Source organism: Panulirus ornatus, chromosome 67 (assembly GCF_036320965.1).
Source record: "Panulirus ornatus isolate Po-2019 chromosome 67, ASM3632096v1, whole genome shotgun sequence".
Lineage (NCBI taxonomy): Eukaryota > Metazoa > Arthropoda > Malacostraca > Decapoda > Palinuridae > Panulirus > Panulirus ornatus.
The window spans coordinates 20016429-20042560 of NC_092290.1; the positions used below are offsets into that span (position 1 = coordinate 20016429).

At 41.5% G+C, this 26132-nt stretch overlaps 1 protein-coding gene across 2 annotated transcripts in view; it reads right to left on the reverse strand.

Moving 5' to 3' along the window:
* CenB1A (Centaurin beta 1A) overlaps window positions 1-26132 on the reverse strand; it is a 243769-nt gene that overhangs the window by 42112 nt on the left and 175525 nt on the right. For both annotated transcript variants that reach the window (XM_071658690.1, XM_071658691.1), the window contains 3 exons: window positions 15683-15925; window positions 7751-7857; window positions 2923-3115 (listed from right to left, as the gene is read on the reverse strand). In XM_071658690.1, coding sequence (XP_071514791.1) covers window positions 2923-3115; window positions 7751-7857; window positions 15683-15925 — 543 coding nt within the window. The remainder of the gene's footprint in view (window positions 1-2922; window positions 3116-7750; window positions 7858-15682; window positions 15926-26132) is intronic.

Genomic DNA, 26132 nt, shown 5'->3' on the forward strand with positions numbered 1-26132 from the left:
ACGAAAGAATGGCCCAACCCACCCATATACACATATATATATACATACACGTCCACACACGCAAAATATACATACCTATACATCTCAACGTATACATATATATACACACACAGACATATACATATATACACTTGTACATAATCCATACACTCTGCCTTTATTCATTCCCATTCCCACCCCGCCACACCTGAAATAACAACCCCCTCCCCCCTCATGTGTGCGAGGTAGCGCCAGGAAATGACAACAAAGGCCCCATTTGTTCACACTCAGTCTCTAGCTGTCATGTAATAATGCACCGAAACCACAGCTCCCTTTCCACATCCAGGCCCCACAGAACTTTCCATGGTTTACCCCAGACGCTTCACATGCCCTAGTTCAATCCATTGACAGCACGTCGACCCCAGTATACCACATCATTCCAATTCACTCTATTCCTTGCACGCCTTTCACCCTCCTGCATGTTCAGGCCCCGATCACTCAAAATCTTTTTCACTCCATCTTTCCAATTCCAATTTGGTCTCCCACTTCTCCTCGTTCCCTCCACCTCTGACACATATATCCTCTTTGTCAGTCTTTCCTCTCTCATTCTCTCCATGTGACCAAACCATTTCAAAACACCCTCTTCTGCTCTCTCAACCACGCTCTTTTTATCACCACACATCTCTCTTACCCTATTATTACTTACTCGACCAAACCACCTCACACCACATATTGTCCTCAAATATCTCATTTCCAGTACATCCACCCTCCTGCGCACAGCTCTTTCCATAGCCCAATCCTCGCAACCATACAACATTGTTGGAACCACTATGCCTTCAAACATACACATTTTTGCTTTCCGAGATAATGTTCTCGACTTCCACACATTCTTCATGGCTCCCTGAATTTTCACCCCTTCCCCACCCTATGATTCACTTCCGCTTCCATGGTTCCATCATCTGCCAAATCCACTCCCAGATATCTAAAACCCTTCACTTCCACTAGTTTTTCTCCATTCAACCTTACCTCCCAATTGACTTGAACCTCAACCCTCCTGTACCTCATAACCTTGCTCTTATTCACATTTACTCTCAACTTTCTTCTTTCACACACTTTACCAAACTCAGTTACCAACTTCTGTAGTTTCTCACATGAATCAGCCACCAGCACTGTATCATCAGCGAACAACAACTGACTCACTTCCCAAGCTCTCTCATCCACAACAGACTGCATACTTGCCCCTATTTCCAAAACTCTTGCATTCACCTCCCTAACAACCCCATCCATAAACAAATTAAACAACCATGGAGACATCACTCACCCCTATCGCAAACCTACATTCACTGAGAACCAATCACTTTCCTCTCTTCCCACACGTACACATGCCCTACATCCTCGATAAAAACTTTTCACTGCTTCTAACAACTTGCCTCCCACACCATATATTCTTAATACCTTCCACAGAGCATCTCTATCAACTCTGTCATATGCCTTCTCCAGATCCATAAATGCTACATACAAATCCATTTGCTTTTCTAAGTATTTCTCACATACATTCTTCAAAGCAAACACCTGATCCACACATCCTCTACCACTTCTGAAACCACACCGCTCTTCCCCAATCTGATGCTCTGTACATGCCTTCACCCTCTCAATCAATACCCTCCCATATAATTTGCCAGGAATACTCAACAAACTTATACCTCTGTAATTTGAGCACTCACCTTTGTCCCATTTGCCTTTGTACAATGGCACTATGCAAGTGGAAGTGAATCACACTGTGGGGGAGGGGGTGAAACTTCTGGGAGCATTGGAAAATGTGTGGAAGTCGAGAACATTATCTCGGAAAGCAAAAATGGGTATGTTTGAAGGAATGGTAGTTCCAACAATGTTATATAGTTGCGAGGCGTGGGCTATAGATAGGGTTGTGCGGAAGAGGGTGGATGTGCTGGAAATGAGATTTTTGAGGACAATATGTGGTGTGAGGTGGTTTGATTGAGTAAGAAATGAAAGGGTAAGAGAAATGTGTGGTAATAGAAAGAGTGTGGTTGAGAGAGCAGAAGAGGGTGTTTTGAAATGGTTTGGTGACATGGAGAGAATGACTGAGGAAAAATTGACCAAGAGAAGAGGATATATGTGTTAGAGGTGGAGTGAACAAGGAGAAGTGGGAGACCAAATTGGAGGTGGAAAGATGGAGTGAAGAAGATTTTGATTGATCGGGGCCTGAACATGCAGGAGGGTGAAAGGCATGCAAGGAATAGAGTGAATTGGAACGATGTGGTATACCAGGGTTGACGTGCTGTCAATGGATTGAACTAGGGCATGTGAAGCATCTGGGGTAAACCATGGAAAGTTCTGTGGGGCCTGGATGTGGAAAGGGAGCTGTGGTTTCGGTGCATTATCACATGACAGCTAGAGACTGAGTGTGAACAAATGGGGCCTTTGTTGTCTTTTCCTAGCGCTACCTCGCACACATGAGGGGGAAGGGGGTTGTTATTCCATGTGTGGTGAGGTGGCGATGGGAATGAATAAAGGCAGACAGTATGAATTATGTACATGTGTATATATGTATATGTCTGTGTGTATATATATGTATACATTGAGATGTATAGGTATGTATATTTGCGTGTGTGGACGTGTATATTTATACATGTGTATGTGGGTGGGTTGAGCCATTCTTTTGTCTGTTTCCTTGTGCTACCTCGCTAACGCGGGAGACAGCAACAAAGCAAAATAAATAAATATAAATATGTATATATATGTATACGTTGAAATGTATAGGTATGTATATGTGTGTGTGTGGACGTGTATGTATATGCGTTTGTGTGTGGATGGGTTGGGCCATTCTGTTTCCTTGCGCTACCTCGCTAATGTGGGAGACAGCGACAAAGTATAATAAGAATAAATAGAATTACAAAAAGAATACTATACACTGGATCTTACCTCTGACTCTCTGGTTTAGCTATAGGAGGACCTGTGCCTCCACCAGGTACATACATTGCCAAGTATATACTGTTGATAGTTGTATTACCTAGTTCTCCCATCACCTTCAACACCTCAGGCTCCCATGCATCTAATGTCAAAGATCGCACTTTGGAATAATGTACACCAAGACTTCGATGGATTCCAGAGCATTCTGTAAGGATTGATAAAAGAGTCAACTAAAACAGGTGACAAATACAGAGTGCAACAAAATTTGAATATAAAAGCATACAGATACTATTTAAGACAAAAATGTAGGTTTTGAAAATTGTAAAACCAATTCTCTCTCTCTGAGGTGTTCCACAGGCATGAGCGATTTCTCTACTATATTTCCATGAATACTGGGGTTAAGACCTTCAAACCCACAGTCTTTCCAGTAGGAAACAACCTGCCCATCCTTCATTAATCCCTCAACTATGGTAATGCCAGAAATGATGTCACTGACCCACTCACTCCTGGCCACTAACGGTCAGAATTCACAGACTGTGGGAGTCAACCAAAACAAAAAAAAAAAAAAAAAAAAAAAAAAAAAAAAAAAAAAGAGGATTGGTGAAGGCAAGGCAGGATAAGAAAACAAGGAAAAAATGCGTGCAGGTTACTCGGAGAGAGTCTTTTTCAATTTTTAAAAACAAGAATTTTCTCCTCTGCTGTCTGTCCTGCAAACATGGAGATGGGTTCAGTAAATACTTCATATATGTAAAGTAAACCTAAAAGCTAAAATAAACACCTTCAATGGTGATTCACGGGAATGCTGGAACATGTATCTCCTGAAGGAGGAATCCCTAGAGCCACATTGGGTAGATGCACAACATCTAAACTAAGGAACCATCTGACACTGGCAGTAGGTGAGTGCCAGAAGACTCCTTTTCTTTATATCCTCTAATGAAAGGCTTCTCAAGGAGGTTTGGAAATGGATCACATTCCATACATCAATGCACCCTCATCTGTACATCATCTTCTATGGCCCAAACCTCACATCTGTACATCATCATCTACATCCCAAGCCTCAGACCTGTGCATCATCTTCTACAGTTCAAGCGTCATATCAGTACATCACTGAGGCTCCTATACCTTCAAACAAAGCCATTTTTGACCTCCCAAATAGTGACCTCTCTTTCCACACATTCCTTAATGCTATAAGAATCTTCAACCCTTCACCCACTGAATGACTCACATCCACTTCCATGGTTCCATTCGCCGCTATGTCGACTCCCAAACATCTTAAACACCACATTTCCTCTAAATTTTCTCTATTTAAACCCACACCTCAACTAACCTGTCTCTGGACTGATAATTTTGATTATTATCATACCTGATCATTATTTCCTGGGTTTATGAGATAACGACAGGAAACAGATGAAGAAAGACCCATCCACTCTAATACACATATATACACATATGCAAAAAAAGAAAAAAACTACAAATGCATATAAATAGAGAAGAGGTTGTAAAAGCTTTGCAAAAGATGAAAGCCGGAAAGGCAGTGGGTTTGGAGGGTATTGCAGTGGAATTTATAAAAAAAGGGGGTGGCTGTATTGTTGACTGGTTGGTAAGGTTATTTATGTATGTATGATTCATGGTGAGGTGCCTGAGGATTGGTGGAATGCTTGCATAGTGCCTTTGTACAAAGGCAAAGGGGACAAAGGTGAGTGCTCAAATTACAGAGGTATAAGTTTGCTGAGTATTCCTGGGAAATTATATGGGAGGGTATTGATTGAGGGTGAAGGCATGTACAGAGCATCAGATTGGGGAAGAGCAGTGTGGTTTCAGAAGTGGTAGAGGATGTGTGGATCAGGTGTTTGCTTTGAAGAATGTATGTGAGAAATACTTAGAGAAGCAAATGGATTTGTAGCATTTATGGATCTGGAGAAGGCATATGATAGAGTTGATAGAGATGCTCTGTGGAAGGTATTAAGAATATATGGTGTGGGGGGGAAAGTTGTTAGAAGCAGTGAAAAGTTTTTATTGAGGATGTAAGGCATGTGTACGAGTAGGAAGAGAGGAAAGTGATTGGTTCTCAGTGAATGTAGGTTTGTGGCAGGGGTGTGTGATGTCTCCATGGTTATTTAATTTGTTTATGGATGGGGTTATTAGGGAGGTGAATGTAAGAGATTTGGAAAGAGGGGCAAGTATTCAGTCTGTTGTGGATGAGGGAGCTTGGGTAGTGAGTCAGTTGTTGTTCGCTGATGATACAGCGCTGGTGACTGATTTGGGTGAGAAACTGCAGAAGCTGGTGACTGAGTTTGGTAAAGTGTGTGAAAGAAGAAAGCTGAGAGTAAATGTGAATAAGAGCAAGGTTATTAGATACAGTAGGGTTGAGGGACAAGTCAATTGGGAGGTAAGTTTGAATGGAGAAAAACTGGAGGAAGTGGTGTTTTAGATATCTGGGAGTGGATCTGGCAGCGGATGGAACCATGGAAGAGGAAGTGAATCATAGGGTGGGGGAGGGGGCGAAAATTCTGGGAGCCTTGAAGAATGTGTGGAAGTCGAGAGCATTATCTCGGAAAGCAAAAATGGGTATGTTTGAAGGAATAGTGGTTCCAACAATGTTGTATGGTTGCGAGGATTGGGCTATGGATAGAGTTGTGTGGAGGAGGGTGGATGTACTGGAAATGAGATGTTTGAGGACAATATGTGGTGTAAGGTGGTTTGATCAAGTAAGTAATGTAAGGGTAAGAGATGTGTGGTAACAGAAAGTGTGTGGTTGAGAGAGCAGAAAAGGGTGTTTTGAAATGGTTTGGTCACATGGAGAGAATGAGTGAGGAAAGATTGACCAAGAGGATACATGTGTCAGAGGTGGAGGGAACAAGGAGAAGTGGGAGACCAAATTGGAAGTGGAAAGATGAAGTGAAAAAGATAAATAAATATATTCATTTATTTATCTATTTTGTTTTGTCGCTGTCTCCCGCGTTAGCAAGGTAGTGCAAGGAAATAGACGAAAGAATGGCCCAACCCACCCACATACACATATATATACATACACGTCCACACACACAAATATACATACCTATACATCTCAACGTATACATATATATACACACACTGACATATACATATATACATATGTATATAATTCATACTGTCTGCCTTTATTCGTTCCCATCGCCACCTCACCACACATGAAATAATAACCCCCTCCCCCCTCATGTGCGCGAGGTAGTGCTAGGAAAGGACAACAAAGGCCACATTCGTTCACACTCAGTCTCTAGCTGTCACGTAATAATGCACCGAAACCACAGCTCCCTTTCCACATCCAGGCCCCACACAACTTTCCATGGTTTACCCCAGATGCTTCACATGCCCTGGTTCAATCCAATGACAGCACATCGACCCCAGTATACCACATCGTTCTAACTCACTCTATTCCTTGCACACCTTTCACCCTCCTGCATGTTCAGGACCCGATCACTCAAAATCTTTTTCACTCCATCTTTCCACCTCCAATTTGGTCTCCCACTTCTCGTTCACTTCACCTCTGACACATATATCCTCTTTGTCAATCTTTCCTCACTCATTCCCTCCATGTGACCAAACCATTTCAAAACACCCTCTTCTGCTCTCTCAACCACACTCTTTTTATTACCAAACATCTCTCTTACCCTTTCATTACTTACTCAGTCAAACCACCTCACACCACATACTGTACTCAAACATCTCATTTTCAGCACATCCACCCTCCTCCGCACAACTCTATCTACAGCCCACGCCTCGCAACCATATACCATTGTCAGAACCACTATTCCCCCAAACATACCCATTCTTGCTTTCTGAAATAATGTTCTCACCTTCCACACATTTTTCAACGCTCCTAGAACTTTTGCCCCTTCCCCCACCCTATGACTCTCTTCAGCTTCCATCTGCTGCCAAATCCACTCACAGATATCTAAAACACTTCACTTCCTCCAGTTTTTTTCCATTCAAACTTACCTCCCAATTGACTTGTCCCTCAACCCTACTATACCTAATAACCTTGCTCTTATTCACATTTACTCTCAACTTTCTTCTTTCACACACTTTACCAAACTCAGTCACCAGCTTCTACAGTTTCTCACCCGAATCAGCCACCAGCGCTGTATCATCATTGAACAATAACTGACTCACTTCCCAAGCTCTCTCATCCACAACAGACTGCATACTTACTCCTCTCTCGAAAACCCTTGCATTCACCTCCCTAACAACCCCATCCATAAACAAATTAAACAACCATGGAGACACCATGCACCCCTGCTGCATACTGACATTCACTGAGAAACAATCACTTTCCTCTCTTCCTACGTGTACACATGCCTTACATCCTCGAAAAAAATTATTCACTGCTTCTATCAACTTGCCTTCCACATCATATATTCTTAATACCTTCCACAGAGCATCTCTATCAACTCTATCAGCACAAAGGTAATAACATAGCTTTTGATGTATTTTCTGTTACTTCTGATCTCTCATTTTAAATGGGATTCTCTTTTTCACTGCATAATGGGATTTCCAGGTTGAGTTACCACTAATACTTTAAAAATGAAAGAAAAAGGATACTATGCCATGAAATGAAAAAAGCTAGCCCGATATCTCGGCTTGAAAACCCACGACCAAGAGAAACTGAGTGGTTTGCAAAGGATGGGAATGATAGTGGTTCCTCAACAGGAATACAAAGGGTTATTAGGTCTTAACCCTGATTTTTCTGGAGATATCCAGGAGAAATATGTCATCCTGGTGGGGCGTATAGGAAAGGAGAGAAACTGTTTTACAAGTGCAAAATATGGTACAACAACAACAAAAGAGAATCACTAATTACCAATACATAATGTAATTCCTAGATTTATGGAAGCCCATCGAGGATTGCTGGCACTACAGTCACAGCAAACATCGTTCCCTGGAATGCTCATTATCTCCTGCCATAACCTGAAAGACACACATTAATTATTACCATCAATTCTTTCATTACAGACACTGAACAAAAAGTAAAACCATGGGGTAGCAACAGGTAACAGTCAGTCTACTTGGAGCTATTGTGGTGGGTCGATGTTTTTTCTGATGTCTCCTTGACATCCGCTTTTTTACCCTACCTATGTGTGCTTTGCCTGGCCCTAAGGAATTGTCTAAAGGGGATATTGCTGCTATTGTACCCTTATACAAGGAAGGGAAGAGTAATAAAGAAATAGCTGAAACTATGAAGGGCGCAAAGATGGATGAACTGCTTCTTTGACAGTGGTGGCACTGACATTACTACCCTACTACCCAGAAGAAATGATATGGACAACCTTGTATCCTTTCACAACACACTCTGAAGATTATCCAATGTCAAGCAGACAAGAATTCATGTATTTCAGCATGACAGTGAAAAGAAGACAACCCTAGTTTACTTGTTCATGTGTCTATACGTACAATTGGAAGCCGGCTACATAATGGCTTGAAATTCAAGAGATGTATGCCTCGCAAGAAACCACTTTTGACAGACAGCTACCACCTGCTTCAGGAAGATAGTGCCAAGAAAACAGACAAAAAAGGCCACATTCGTTCACACTCATTCTCTAGCTGTCATGTGTAAAGCACCAAAACCACAGCTCCCTATCCGCATCCAGACCCCACAGACCTTTCCATGGTTTACCCAAGATGTTTCACATGCCCTGGTTCAGTCCACTGACAGCACGCAACCCTGGTATACAACTTCATTCCAGTTCACTCTATTCCTTGCATGCCTCTCACCCTCCTCTATGTTCAGGCCCTGATTGCTCAAAATCTTTTTCACTCCATCCTTTCACCTCCAATTTGGTCTCCTGCTTCTTCTTCCCTCCACCTCTGAAACATATATCCTCTTTGTCAATCTTTTCTTGCTCATTCTCTCCATATGTCCAAACCTTTTCAACACACCCTCTTCTACTCTCATAACCACACACTTTTTATTTCCACACATCACTCTTACCCTTTCGTTACTTATTTGGTTAAACCACCTCACACCATATATTGTCCTCAAACATTTCATTCCAGCACATCCATCCTCCTATGGACAACCCTACCTACAGCCCATGCCTTGCACTCATATAAAACTGTTGGAACTACTATTCCTTCAAACATGCCCATTTTTGCCATTTGAGATAACTTTCTCTTCTTCTACACATTCTTCATCGCTCCTAGAACCTTCACCCCTTCCCCCAACCTGTGACTCACTTCCGCTTCCATGGTTCATTTGCTGCAAAGCACACTCCCAGATACCTAAAACACTTCACTTCCTTCAATTTTTCTCCATTTAAACTTGCATCCCAATTAACTTGTCCCTTAACTCTACTAAACCTAATAACCTTGCTCTTATTCACATTCACTCTCAACTTTCCCCTTTCACACAATTTTCCATCTCAGTTACCAACCTCTACAGTTTCTCACTCGAATCAGCCACTAGGGCTGTATCACTGGCGAACAATAACTGACTCACTTCCCTGGCCCTCTCATCCCCAACAGACTGCATACTCGCAGTAGCACCAGGAAACAGACAAAGAATGGCCTATCCACACACACACACACATATATATATATATATTTTTTTTTTTGCTTTGTCGCTGTCTCCCGCGTTTGCGAGGTAGCGCAAGGAAACAGACGAAAGAAATGGTCCAACCCACCCCCATACACATGTATATACATACGTCCACACACGAAAATATACATACCTACACAGCTTTCCATGGTCTACCCCAGACGCTTCACATGCCCTGATTCAATCCACTGACAGCACGTCAACCCCGGTATACCACATCGATCCAATTCACTCTATTCCTTGCCCTCCTTTCACCCTCCTGCATGTTCAGGCCCCGATCACACAAAATCTTTTTCACTCCATCTTTCCACCTCCAATTTGGTCTCCCTCTTCTCCTCGTTCCCTCCACCTCCGACACATATATCCTCTTGGTCAATCTCTCCTCACTCATTCTCTCCATGTGCCCAAACCATTTCAAAACACCCTCTTCTGCTCTCTCAACCACGCTCTTTTTATTTCCACACATCTCTCTTGCCCTTACGTTACTTACTCGATCAAACCACCTCACACCACACATTGTCCTCAAACATCTCATTTCCAGCACGTCCATCCTCCTGCGCACATCTCTATCCATAGCCCACGCCTCGCAACCATACAGCATTGTTGGAACCACTATTCCCTCAAACATACCCATTTTTGCTTTCCGAGATAATGTTCTCGACTTCCACACATTCTTCAAGGCTCCCAGGATTTTCGCCCCCTCCCCCACCCTATGATCCACTTCCGCTTCCATGGTTCCATCCGCTGACAGATCCACTCCCAGATATCTAAAACACTTCACTTCCTCCAGTTTTTCTCCATTCAAACTTACCTCCCAATTGACTTGACCCTCAACCCTACTGTACCTAATAACCTTGCTCTTATTCACATTTACTCTTAACTTCCTTCTTTCACACACTTTACCAAACTCAGTCACCAGCTTCTGCAGTTTCTCACATGAATCAGCCACCAGCGCTGTATCATCAGCGAACAACAACTGACTCACTTCCCAAGCTCTCTCATCCCCAACAGACTTCATACTTGCCCCTCTTTCCAAGACTCTTGCATTTCACCTCCCTTACAACCCCATCCATAAACAAATTAAACAACCATGGAGACATCACACACCCCTGCCGCAAACCTACATTCACTGAGAACCAATCACTTTCCTCTCTTCCCTACACGTACACATGCCTTACATCCTCGATAAAAACTTTTCACTGCTTCTAACAACTTGCCTCCCACACCATATATTCTTAATACCTTCCACAGAGCAACTCTATCAACTCTATCATATGCCTTCTCCAGATCCATAAATGCTACATACAAATCCATTTGCTTTTCTAAGTATATCTCACATACATTCTTCAAAGCAAACACCTGATCCACACATCCTCTACCACTTCTGAAACCGCACTGCTCTTCCCCAATCTGATGCTCTGTACATGCCTTCACCCTCTCAATCAATACCCTCCCATATAATTTACCAGGAATACTCAACAAACTTATACCTCTGTAATTTGAGCACTCACTCTTATCCCCTTTGCCTTTGTACAATGGCACTATGCACGCATTCCGCCAATCCTCAGGCACCTCACCATGAGTCATACATACATTAAATAACCTTACCAACCAGTCAACAATACAGTCACCCCCTTTCTTAATAAATTCCACTGCAATACCATCCAAACCTGCTGCCTTGCCGGCTTTCATCTTCCGCAAAGCTTTTACTACCTCTTCTCTGTTTACCAAATCATTTTCCCTAACCCTCTCACTTTGCACACCACCTCGACCAAAACACCCTATATCTGCCACTCTGTCATCAGACACATTCAACAAACCTTCAAAATACTCATTCCATCTCCTTCTCACATCACCGCTACTTGTTATCACCTCCCCATTTACGCCCTTCACTGAAGTTCCCATTTGCTCCCTTGTCTTACGCACCCTATTTACCTCCTTCCAGAACATCTTTTTATTCTCCCTAAAATTTACTGATAGTCTCTCACCCCAACTCTCATTTGCCCTTTTTTTCACCTCTTGCACCTTTCTCTTGACCTCCTGTCTCTTTCTTTTATACATTTTTTCATACTATTTGCCATTTCCCACGTTAGCGAGGTAGCGTTAAGAACAGAGAACTGGGCCTTAGAGGGAATATCCTCACCTGACCCCCTTCTCTGTTCCTTCTTTTGGAAAAAAAAAAAACAAGAAAAGGGAGGATTTCCAGCCACCCGCTCCCTCCCCTTTTAGTCGCCTTCTACGACACGCAGGGAATACGTGGGAAGCATTCTTTCTCCCCTATCCCCAGGGATAATATATATATATATATATATATATATATATATATATATATATATATATATATATATATATTTTCTTTGAAACTATCCGCCGTTTCCCGCATTAGCGAGGTAGCATTAAGAACAGAGGACTGGGCCTTTGTGGAATATCCTCACCTGGCCCCCTTCTCTGTTTCTTCTTTTGGGGAAAAAAAAAAAAAAAAAAAAAAAAAAAAAAAAAAAAAAAAAAAAAACGAGAGGGGAGGATTTCCAGCCTCCCGCTCCCTTCCCTTTTAGTCGCCTTCTACGACACGCAGGGAATACGTGGGAAGTATTCTTCATCCCCTATCCCCAGGGATAGATATATATATATACATATATGTATATATATATATATGTATATATATATGTATATATATATATATATGTATATATATATATATATGTATATATATATATATGTATATATATATATATATATATATATATATATATATATATATATATATATATATATATATATATATATATATTAGGGAGGTTAATGCAAGAGTTTTGGAAAGAGAGGCAAGTATGCAGTCTGTTGTGGATGAGAGAGCTTGGGAAGTGATTCAGTTGTTGTTCGCTGATGATACAGCGCTGGTGGCTGATTTCGGTGAGAAACTGCAGAAGCTGGTGACTGAGTTTGGTAAAGTGTGTGAAAGAAAGCCGAGAGTAAATGTGAATAAGAGCAAGGTTATTAGGTACAATAGGGTTGAGGGACAAGTCAATTGGGAGGTAAGTTTGAATGGATGGAGGAAGTGAAGTGTTTTAGATATCTGGGAATGGATTTTGCATCTGATGGAACCATGGAAGTGGAAGTGAATCATTGGGTGGGGGAGGGGGCGAAAGTTCTGGGAGCGTTGAAGAATGTGTGGAAGTCGAAAATGTTATCTTGGAAGGCAAAAATGGGTATGTTTGAAGGAATAGTGGTTCCAACAATGTTATATGGTTGTGAGGCATGGACTATAGACAGAATTTTGTGAAGGAGTGTGGATGTGCTGGAAGTGAGATGTTTGAGGACAATATGTGGTGTGAGGTGGTTTGATCAAGTAAGTAATGAAAGGGTAAGAGAGATGTGTGGTAATAACAAGAGTGTGGTTGAGAGAACAGAAGAGGGTGTTTTGAAATGGTTTGGTCACATGGAGAGAATGAGTGAGGAAAAATTGACCAAGAGGATATATGTGTCGAGGTGGAGGGAACGAGGAGAAGTGGGAGATCAAATTGGAGGTGGAAAGATGGAGTGAAAAAGACTTTGAGTGATCGGAGCCTGAACATGCAGGGGGTGAAAGGCGTGCGAGGAATAGAGTGAATTGGAATGATGTGGTATACCGGGGACGACGTGCTGTCAATGGATTGAACTAGGGCACGTGAAGCATCTGGGGTAAACCATGGAAAGTTCTGTGGGACCTGGATGTGGAAAGGGAGCTGTGGTTTCATCGCATTATACATGACAGATAGAGACTGAGTGTGAACGAATGTGGCCTTTGTTGTCTTTTCCTAGTGCTATCTCTTGCACATGCGGGGGGAGGGGGTTGTTATTTCCTGTGTGGTGGGGTGGCGACAGGAATGAATAAGGGCAGACAGTATGAATCATGAACATGTGTATATGTGTATATGTCTGTGTGTGTATATATATGTATACATTGCGATGTATAAGTATGTATATATGCGTGTGTGGAAGTGTATGTATATACTTGTGTATGTGGGTGGGTTGGGCCATTTTTTCGTCTGTTTCCTTGCGCTACCTCGCTAACGCAGGAGACAGTGACAAAGTATAATAAATAGAAAATTTTGCTTTGTCGCTGTCTCCCGCATTAGCGAGGTAACACAAGGAAACAGACAAAAAAATGGCCCAACCCACCCACATACACATGTATATACATACACGTCCACACACGCAAACATACATACCTATACATCTCAACGTATACATATATATATATATATATATATATATATACACACTCAGACATATACATATATACACAAGTACATAATTCATACTGTCTGCCTTTATTCATTCCCATCGCCACCCTGTCACACATGAAATAACAACCCCCTCCCCCCTCATGTGCGCGAGGTAGCGCTAGAAAGAACAAAGGCCACATTTGTTCACACTCAGTCTCTAGCTGTCATGTAATAATGCACCGAAACCACAGCTCCCTTTCCACATGCAGGCCCCACAGAACTTTCCATGGTTTACCCCAGACACCTCACATGCCCTGGTTCAATCCATTGACAGCACGTCAACCCTGGTATACCACATCATTCCAATTCACTCTATTCCTTGCACGCCTTTCACCCTCCTGCATGAAAATCTTTTTTCACTCCATCTTTCCACCTCCAATTTAGTCTCCCTCTTCTCCTCGTTCCCTCCACCTCTGACACATATATCCTCTTGGTCATTCTTTCCTCACTCATTCTCTCCATGTGACCAAACCATTTCAAAACACCCTCTTCTGCTCTCTCAACCACACTCTTTTTATCACCACACATCTCTCTTACCTTATCATTGCTTACTCGATCAAACCACCTCACACCACATATTGTCCTCAAACATCTCATTTCCAGCACATCCACCCTCCTCCGCACAACTCTATCTACAGCCCACGCCTCGCAACCATACAACATTGTTGGAACCACTATTCCTTCAAACATACCCATTTTTGCTTTCCGAGATAATGTTCTCGACTTCCACCCATTCTTCAACACTCCCAAAATTTTCGCCCCCCCTCCCCCACCCTATGATTCACTTCTGCTTCTATGGTTCCATCCGCTGCCAAATCCACTCCCAGATATCTAAAACACTTCACTTCCTCCAGTTTTTCTCCATTCAAACTTACCTCCCAATTGGCTTGACCCCTCAACCCTACTGTAACTAATAATCTTGCTCTTATTCACATTTACTCTCAACTTTCTTCTTTCACATACTTTACCAAACTCAGTCACCAGCTTCTGCAGTTTCTCACATGAATCAGCTACCAGCGCTGTATCATCAGCGAACAACAACTGACTCACTTCCCAAGCTCTCTCATCCACAACAGACTGCATACTTGCCCCTCTTTCCAAAACCCTTGCATTCACCTCCCTAAAAACCCCATCCATCAACAAATTAAACAACCATGGAGACATCACACACCCCTGCTGCAAACCTATATTCACTGAGAACCAATCACTTTCCTCTCTTCCTACACGTACACATGCCTTACATCCTCGATAAAAACTTTTCACTGCTTCTAACAACTTGCCTCCCACACCATATATTCTTAATACCTTCCACAGAGCATCTCTATCAACTCTGTCATATGCCTTCTCCAGATCCATGAATGCTACAAACAAATTCATTTGCTTTTCTAAGTATTTCTCACATACATTCTTCGAAGCAAACACCTGATCCACACATCCTCTACCACTTCTGAAACCACACTGCTCTTCCCCAATCTGGTGCTCTGTACATGCCTTCACGCTTTCAATCAATACCCTCAATAAATGCCCATAAATGGTTCAGTGAGGTAGTGCCAGGAAAACAGACAAAAAAGGCCACACTTGTTTTCACACTCAGTCTCTAGCTGTTATGTGTAATGCACCAAAACCTCAGCTCCCTATCCACATCCATGTACCCATTTCATCAACCAAGTCCTTAGGAAGGATGAACACAGTTGGATTGACTGTGGGCAGACTGCTACAACTAGGATTCGAACCTATGCGCTCAACAGGGGGGGCATTACAGTTACCCATGCTAACTACTACACCACTGAGGTCCATGAACCAACCACTGTAAATGAAGTTACTCGGACAGAAATGATCCATCAGTGAAAAACAGATCAAAAGGATGAAAAGCAATCTGTTCATATATCATTAACTAATCTTTCAACAAAACAAAAAGAAAAGATCTTACTGAGCCTTTTGTGCAGTAGGTGCCTGTGGTGTGGTTGCTGGTGATGAGCTGTCAGAGGAGTCTCCTGGTGTGGCAGGAGCCAAGGGTCCCTTCTGTGGATATGGTGAAGATCCAGGAGTTTCTTGTCGGATATCTTGGCAGTTTTCATGAGAGCCTAACTGAAGGGCTTGACCTATTCCCCGCTGAAGAGCACTCACCCAAGAGCCATAACTTTCTTCACTTTCAGCTTGAAGCATGTGACATCTGAAGTTACAAGAATTAAACATGTCTAAAAAAAAACCCTCAATAGTTAAAAACAAACAAGCCAGTATATGAATGAAATCACTTTAAACAATACTGAGCAAGGAAGAAAAGCAAGAAATATCTATAAAACATGCCTATGCATCTGGTTTAGCATTTATCTATTAAATGTCACCTTATGATATCAGGTTTGGTTAATCTCTTCTTCCTAGTCTTAAGATATTGTGTAAACATGAATTCAGCAACATTTAATTCCAAATAAAAAATGAATATGCAGACCATTGAATGTATTATCTGTGGTAAAAATCTGGTCAATATCCATTCACCTACTCATGCACTACTGTGCCTACAATAATTTAGCAGCAGCCATGCAACCTTGATTTCTGACTGCAAATATCCAAATAAAACTCAGTCTTGTATCCTTGGTACACGACTAGTAAAAATCAATTTCTTAAGTTATCAGATATAGTGTGTCAACCAATTTGTCACACTGTAGCACATATGATCTTTACCTTTGATCCTCCCAGTACCCAAAACTTTATCAGATGTAAAGCTCTCTGAGGGTTTTCTTTGGTATGAGTTTGGACTCAGTTTGCAGATGCTGTATACTCAGTACACATGACTTTTTGCCCCTACCTTTGAAAAATATAATCAGGTTTACAGTATCATACGCATCATATAATGCATATCATTATATATTTTTTCTTATTATGATACTTAATCGCTTTTTCCCATGTCAGCAAGGTAGTGCCGGGAAGCAGAGGAAGAATGACCCACCCACTCATATACACATTTTTTTTTTTTCTTTTTAATACTTTGTTGCTGTCTCCCGCGTTTGCGAGGTAGCGCAAGGAAACAGACGAAAGAAATGGCCCAACCCCCCCATACACATGTATATACATACGTCCACACACGCAAATATACATACCTACACTGCTTTCCATGGTTTACCCCAGACGCTTCACATGCCTTGATTCAATCCACTGACAGCACGTCAACCCCGGTATACCACATCGCTCCAATTCACTCTATTCCTTGCCCTCCTTTCACCCTCCTGCATGTTCAGGCCCCGATCACTCAAAATCTTTTTCACTCCATCTTTCCACCTCCAATTTGGTCTCCCTCTTCTCCTCGTTCCCTCCACCTCCGACACATATATCCTCTTGGTCAATCTTTCCTCACTCATTCTCTCCATGTGCCCAAACCACTTCAAAACACCCTCTTCTGCTCTCTCAACCACGCTCTTTTTATTTCCACACATCTCTCTTACCCTTACGTTACTCACTCGATCAAACCACCTCACACCACACATTGTCCTCAAACATCTCATTTCCAGCACATCCATCCTCCTGCGCACAACTCTATCCATAGCCCACGCCTCGCAACCATACAACATTGTTGGAACCACTATTCCTTCAAACATACCCATTTTTGCTTTCCGAGATAATGTTCTCGACTTCCACACATTCTTCAAGGCCCCCAGAATTTTCGCCCCCTCCCCCACCCTATGATCCACTTCCGCTTCCATGGTTCCATCCGCTGCCAGATCCACTCCCAGATATCTAAAACACTTCACTTCCTCCAGTTTTTCTCCATTCAAACTCACCTCCCAATTGACTTGACCCTCAACCCTACTGTACCTAATAACCTTGCTCTTATTCACATTTACTCTTAACTTTCTTCTTCCACACACTTTACCAAACTCAGTCACCAGCTTCTGCAGTTTCTCACATGAATCAGCCACCAGCGCTGTATCATCAGCGAACAACAACTGACTCACTTCCCAAGCTCTCTCATCCCCAACAGACTTCATACTTGCCCCTCTTTCCAAGACTCTTGCATTTACCTCCCTAACAACCCCATCCATAAACAAATTAAACAACCATGGAGACATCACACACCCCTGCTGCAAACCTACATTCACTGAGAACCAATCACTTTCCTCTCTTCCTACACGTACACATGCCTTACATCCTCGATAAAAACTTTTCACTGCTTCTAACAACTTTCCTCCCACACCATATATTCTTAATACCTTCCACAGAGCATCTCTATCAACTCTATCATATGCCTTCTCCAGATCCATAAATGCTACATACAAATCCATTTGCTTTTCTAAGTATTTCTCACATACATTCTTCAAAGCAAACACCTGATCCACACATCCTCTACCACATCTGAAACCACACTGCTCTTCCCCAATCTGGTGCTCTGTACATGCCTTCACCCTCTCAATCAATACCCTCCCATATAATTTACCTGGAATACTCAACAAACTTATACCTCTGTAATTTGAGCACTCACTCTTATCCCCTTTGCCTTTGTACAATGGCACTATGCACGCATTCCGCCAATCCTCAGGCACCTCACCATGAGTCATACATACATTAAATAACCTTACCAACCAGTCAACAATACAGTCACCCCCTTTTTTAATAAATTCCACTGCAATACTATCCAAACCTGCTGCCTTGCCGGCTTTCATCTTCCGCAAAGCTTTCACTACCTCTTCTCTGTTTACCAAATCATTTTCCCTAACCCTCTCACTTTGCACACCACCTCGACCAAAACACCCTATATCTGCCACTCTATCATCAAACACATTCAATAAACCTTCAAAATACTCACTCCATCTCCTTCTCACATCACCACTACTTGTTATCACCTCCCCATTTGCGCCCTTCACTGAAGTTCCCATTTGCTCCCTTGTCTTACGCACTTTATTTACCTCCTTCCAGAACATCTTTTTATTCTCCCTAAAATTTAATGATACTCTCTCACCCCAACTCTCATTTGCCCTTTTTTTCACCTCTTGCACCTTTCTCTTGACCTCCTGTCTCTTTCTTTTATACATCTCCCACTCAATTGCATTTTTTCCCTGCAAAAATCGTCCAAATGCCTCTCTCTTCTCTTTCACTAATACTCTTACTTCTTCATCCCACCACTCACTACCCTTTCTAATCAACCCACCTCCCACTCTTCTCATGCCACAAGCATCTTTTGCGCAATCCATCACTGATTCCCTAAATACATCCCATTCCTCCCCCACTCCCCTTGCTTCCATTGTTCATATACACATATTTTATACATAAATGCCCATACACACACATATCAACATATACACATACAAAGACATATACACATGTACATATTTATACTTGCTTGCCTTCAAGCATCACTACCTCTAGCTTCAGCGAGGTAAAGCCAGGAAAACAGACAAAAAGGCCACATTTGTTCACAATCGGTCTCTAGCTGTCATGTGTAAGGCACCGAAACCACAACTTTCTATCCACATCCAGGCTCCCTCAGACCTTTCCATGGTTATCCCAGATGTTTCACATGTCTCGGTTCAGTCCACGGACAGCAGACCCGGTAAACCACATCATTCTAATTCACTCTATTCCTTGCACGTTTCTCACCCACCCATATGTTTAGGCCCTAATCACTCAAAATCTTTTTCACTCCATCCTTCCACCCCCAATCTGATCTGCCACTTCTCCTTCTTCCCCCCACCTCTGACACATTCATTCCACATTCATTCTCTCCATATGTCCAAACCATTTCAACATACCCTCTTCTGCTCTCTCAAACACACTCTTCTTATTTCCACACATCTCTCTTACACTTTCATTACTTACTAGGTCAAACCACCTCACACCACATACTGTCCTCAAACATTTAATTTCCAACACATCCACCCTTCTCTGTACCACCCTATCTATAGCCAATGCCTTGCAACTATATGACATTGTAGGAACTACTATTCCTTCAAATATACCCATTTTTGCTTTCCGGGATAATGTTCTCTTCCTCCACACATTCTTCATCGCTCCCAGAACCTTCACCCCCTCGCCCACCCTGTGCCTTACTTCTGCTTCCATGGTTCCAATCCCCATGTCAAGAGATTTTGTGTATACAAAGGACCACAAAGGAATTCAAATTGCAAAAGACCACAGTGTCCCTTTGAAAATGTGATGGTGCCAGAGATATGAAAATCATAGATCAGTGTGATAAGAGTAAAAATACATACATACTGAAAGTCACAAACATTATAAACTTTCCATGTACCTAAGGAGGTGGAAATACTGTCAGTCATGGATTTGAAGTGAAATTCTTTTCAAGTCTATTCTTAAACATATCTATGGTGTTACTTTCAACAACTCTAATTGGTAAATCAGTACATATATTAGCAATCCTGTTGAACAAAAAGTATTTTGCCTTATTCGAGGTAAAGCATTTGCCCACAATTTTATCACCATTGCCATGAATGATATCGGATAAATCTATGCATACGCAAGTCATTACATTGAGATCATCATAGCTTTTGATAATTTTGAATATCCATATCAAATCACCCCTAAACCTTTCCTTTTCAAAACTGAATAGAATTAAGTCATTCGATTGGCTTTCAATTATACTTACTCCATTCCCTCTACATCTTTCCTCAAGTATGGTGATCAAAATGTAGCACAATATTCAAGATGGGGACACATAAGTGACTTGTAAAGAGTAAGGATAATTTCCTTGGACTTAAATTCTATAGCCCTACCTATAAATCCAAGAATTCTGTTCACCTTTTCAACTGCTTCTCTGTTCATTCACTTGGCTTTAGATTACCAGAGATTATTACATCCAAGTCTTTTCCCCCATTTACCTTTTGCAGTTCAAAAGAATTCATATTGTAGGTAAAACTTTGCACTTATCAATGTCAATTTTAATTTGCCACTTATGAGCCCAGTCCATCAGTCTCTGAGTGTCTGTTCAAAGCTGCAGACAATCAATTTATGCTGGAGATTTATTCTGACATCTTCCAATGCAGCCCATTATCAATATCTTTATTACATACTATAAAGAGAACTGGTCCCAAGACTCATCCTAATGGTAAACTACTTGCTATATTCAACCATTCTGAGGTGTGACCATTAACCACAACAATTTTTTTAAGGCCAGTTAATCAGTTTCCTAACCAATGAATTCAGTACAACCCTATCTCTACCATGTGACTTTAGTTAGTTACCTTTGATGTGAAACTTTATCAAATGCATTTTGAAAACCTAGATAGATCATCATATGTTAGTTTTATCATTAACAAAATCAGGCAGATTTGTCAGACATGAACAATTTTGTCAAAAACCACGCTGAGCTGTGAGTTACTAATTGAGTGCTGGTCCTCTAAATGGTTCACAATCTTATCCTAAATGATGATTTCCATTAGTTTACCAACTACAGATATTAGTATGATGGACAACAATTTTTGGGCAGTGATTTATTAACTTTTTGAAAATGGATGTTACATTAGGAAGCTTCCATTCCTCTAGGGCTTTTCCTAAAGCAGGTGACTTTTTTCAAGAGAATAGTCAAGGGTTTTAACTATCTTATTTTCTGCCACTTTCACTGTCCTTGGATAAAACTTATCTGGGCCTACAGTTTTATATTTCTGTTTCATTTAATGCTGATACTATATCTTTAACTCTTATATCCACCTGTCACAATATGTTTTCCTCAGGACATAAGCTGTATCTTCAATTGCAAATACAAACATGAAGTAATTCAAAATCACTACCATGTCTTAACTGTCATGAAAGAAAACATTTTCAGTTATCAAAGGACCATCTGAATGGGTAATGACTCTCTTGTTTCTATCATAACCATACAACTCTCTTGGGTTTCTTTTGCTATTTTCTGCAATATATGCTTCATACTGATGTTTACTTTCTCTAAACAAACTTACATAATTTGCTTATCAAGCTAGTTACTGGTCTCTTTAAGGTTCTTATGTGCTGCTTTCTTGAACAACAGACATTTCTTTATGTCATCGTTCCACCATTTTGGCTTCATATTGGAATAAGACTACCCACTACATGTTGGCACAAATCTTCCCTCTAATGCTTTGAAGGTTTTACAAAAACTCTTCCAAGTTATGTCAACAGTGCTTTCATTTATCATATCAGCCTAAGTTTGCCTGTCAAGAGCAATGCGAAGATCTTTAAAATTTGCACGTCTTAAATTTGGCATCTTTTGCGACATACTGACGAGCATTAAGAGGCAATGTTGAAACTTATCTTAAAAGTAATTTGCTGAGGAGCACCTGTACCAAACTTTTCTTCAACTTCAATGTTGTTAACACGATCCTATCTGTAGCAAGACCTTAATCTAATATAATCTAGTCAGATGTAGGTTTATCTACTAATTGTATTATGGCACTATCAAGCAGATTTAGGTAAAGACAACTCCCTGAGCTACTGGTAAGGGGTTCTCCCCACTTGATAATGGCATGGTAAAATCTACTATGATCAAATCACTTTCATTTCTAATTTCTATGATCAGATCATACAAACTTTCTTCTACCTCAGGTGCTGGGGGTCTATGTACTAATCCTATTGTTATTTTCCTTCAAAACTTATCTTTGATTTGTACAATAATGAAGTCAATTCTGTAAGCAGCAACAACATTTTTCAACACACGATTTAGAGAATCTTTAACAAAAAGCAAAACACCACTGCCTACTTTACTTCCCAAATCACCATTATATATAGTGTACCCAGAAATGGCATATTCAACAGGGAAATCTCTCTTTCCTAATATCTAGCCAAGATTCCCAAATACCAATTATATCATAATCTTCCAATAGTGTTGTCCCTAACTCCCAAAATTTGTTATGAATACTCCGAGTGTTAACATAAAATATCCCAATAAAGGGATAAGACTTTTTTCACTGGTAGGTATATGTGCAGCAGTAGCAGTAGGAGTCTGCCTGTGAAAACAAAATCCATAACCTTGACTTGAACTGTCCAATTCTATTCGTTACCTGCCTTGTTCCCTGCTTCCACTTGGGAAAAGATCTCATGCTGCCACAGTCTGCCCTTTCCCCAAACCTGCCTCATTCCCAAATGGCAGTGCCAGCTGACCCATTCCTTCATGCACCTCCAGCAGCCTGTCCTCTGCCACTACCTGCAAAATTACTTCTACTACCTGAGAATTAACCACTAAGTGTTCTATTTTGTAGTGTTCCCTTCTTTCCTTGTTCCTATCCTGTGCCAGGGCTCTGACCTCTAGGTTTACTAATGTGCAATGTTTCCTCTTATCCTGAATCCCTCTTTTAGTTTTCATATGTTCTGAGTACCTAACTAGTTTATTTCTATAGAAAAAATAAGTGCCTGACATTCTCGTCTAACACTACCAACAGAGGCTTTTCCTATTCAAGAAGAGTCTATTCATGACAAAGAGGCTTCTATCTCAGTTAAAATGATCCCACGTATCTACAGACATTTTCCTCCTTCCTACAAAAAGCCTCAACTCTACTGTTTATCCCAAGCATTTGCATCATATGTGGTCAGCACTCCTAGTGTGACTAATTTTTACAGCTCTCTTCCAACTTACAAATGAGATTCCTGTACTTTGTTAAAATTTCTTTTGACTTCCCATTGACTATATTGTTTGTCATCACCTGAAAAATAATGAATCCATGGAAGTGTTTGAGACAATGACACCAAACTTCCCCAGAGCATTTCACAAATTTCTTCTCCTCTTCCCCTAAACACAGAATACATGAACCTAATCCCTAACTAAGGAATCCCAATCAAGAATTATGTTCCGATCATCCTATACTTTATCTTACAGTAAACTTAAAATATTCCAAGTCAGAATCTTCCTTTCCTGAACTCCTGCTAGCTGACAAGTCTTCCTAACTTAATCTTGTAAGTTCCCTATCATGTTTGTCACCAATGATATGCACCCTGCACATTGACTGTTTTTGCAGTAATATGGACCACATCACTTTCTCACTGATTCATCCTAACATATAGTTTTTCTAATGCCTCACTATCTTTTTATTATTATACTTGATCACAGTTTCCCACGTCAGTGAGGTAACAACACAAAACATATGAACTATACTTTATCATACTTTGTTGCTGTCTCCCACGTTAGCGAGGTAGTGTAAGAAAACAGACGAAAGAATGGCCTAACCCACCCACATACACATGTATATACATACACGTCCACACACGCACATATACATACCTATACATTTCAATGCATACATGTATATACATACACAGACATATACATATATACACATGTATATACTTCATACTTGCTGCCTTTATTCATTCCCATCGCCACCCTGCCACACAGGATATGACACCCCCCTCCCCCCCACACATGCGCAAGGTAGCACTAGGAAAGGACAACAAAGGCCACATTTGTTTACACTCAGTCCCTAGCTGCCATGTATAATGCACCGAAACCACAGCTCCCTTTCCACATCCAGGCCCCACAAAACTTTCCATGGTATACCCCAGACACTTCACATGCCCTGGTTCAATCCACTGACAGCATGTCAACCCCGGTATACCACATCGTTCCAATTCACTCTTATTTCTTGCACGCCTGTCACCCTCCTGTATCTTCAGGCCCTGATCGCTTAAAATCTTTTTCACTCCTTCCTTCCACCTCCAATTTGGTCTTCCACTTCTCCTCATTCCCTCCACCTCAGACACATATATCCTCTTTGTCTATCTTTCCGCACTCCTTCTCTCCATGTGACCAAACCATTTCAATACACCCTCTTCTCCTCTCTCAACTACACCCTCTTCATTAACACACATCTCTCTTACCCTTTCATTACTTACTCTATCAAACCACCTCACACCACATATTGTCCTCAAACATCTCATTTCCAATACATCCATCCTCCTCCACACAGCCCTATCTATAGCCCACGCCTTGCAACCATATAACATCGTTGGAACCACAGTTTCTGCAAACATACCCATTTTTGCTTTCCGAGATAATGTTCTCGCCTTCCACACATTCTTCAATGCTCCCAGAACCTTTGCCCCTTCCCCCACACTGTGACTCACTTCAGCTTCCATGGTTCAATCCACTGCCAAATCCACTCCTAGATATCTAAAACACTTCACTTCCTCTGTTTTTCTCCATTCAAACTTACCTCCCAATTGACTTGTCCCTCAACCCTACTGTACCTAATAGCCTTGCTCTTATTCACATTTACTCTCAGCTTTCTTCTTTCACACACCTTACCAAACTCAGTCACCAGCTTCTGCAGTTTCTCACCCGAATCAGCTGTATCATCAGCGAACAAAAACTGACTCACTTCCCAAGCCCTCTCATCCACAACAGACTGCATACTTGCCCCTCTCTCCAAAACTCTTGCATTCACCTCCCTAACAACCACATCCATAAACAAATTAAACAACCATGGAGACATCACACACCCCTGCCGCAAACCTACATTCACTGAGAACCAATCACTTTCCTCTCTTCCTACACATACACATGCCTTACATCCTCGATAAAAACCTTTCACCGCTTCTAACAACTTGCCTCCCACACCATATATTCTTAATACCTTCCACAGTGCATCTCTATCAACTCTATCATATGCCTTCTCCAGATCCATAAATGCTGCATACAAATCCATTTGCTTTTCTAAGCATTTCTCACATACATTCTTCAAAGCAGTCACCTGATCCACACATCCTCTACCACTTCTGAAACCACACTGCTCTTCCCCAATCTGATGCTCTGTACATGCCTTCACCCTCTCAATCAATTTTTTTTTTTTGCTTTGTCGCTGTCTCCTGCGTTTGCGAGGTAGCGCAAGGAAACAGACGAAAGAAATGGCCCAACCCACCCCCATACACATGTATATACATACACGTCCACACACGCAAATGTACATACCTACACAGCTTTCCATGGTTTACCCCAGACGCTTCACATGCCCTGATTCAATCCACTGACAGCACGTCAACCCCGGTATACCACATCGATTCAATTCACTCTAATCCTTGCCCTCCTTTCACCCTCCTGCATGTTCAGGCCCCAATCACACAAAATCTTTTTCACTCCATCTTTCCACCTCCAATTTGGTCTCCCACTTCTCCTCGTTCCCTCCACCTCCGACACATATATCCTCTTGGTCAATCTTTCCTCACTCATTCTCTACATGTGCCCAGACCATTTCAAAACACCCTCTTCTGCTCTCTCAACCACGCTCTTTTTATTTCCACACATCTCTCTTACCCTTACGTTACTTACTCGATCAAACCACCTCACACCACACATTGTCCTCAAACATCTCATTTCCAGCACATCCATCCTCCTGCGCATAACTCTATCCATAGCCCACGCCTCGCAACCATACAACATTGTTGGAACCACTATTCCTTCAAACATACCCATT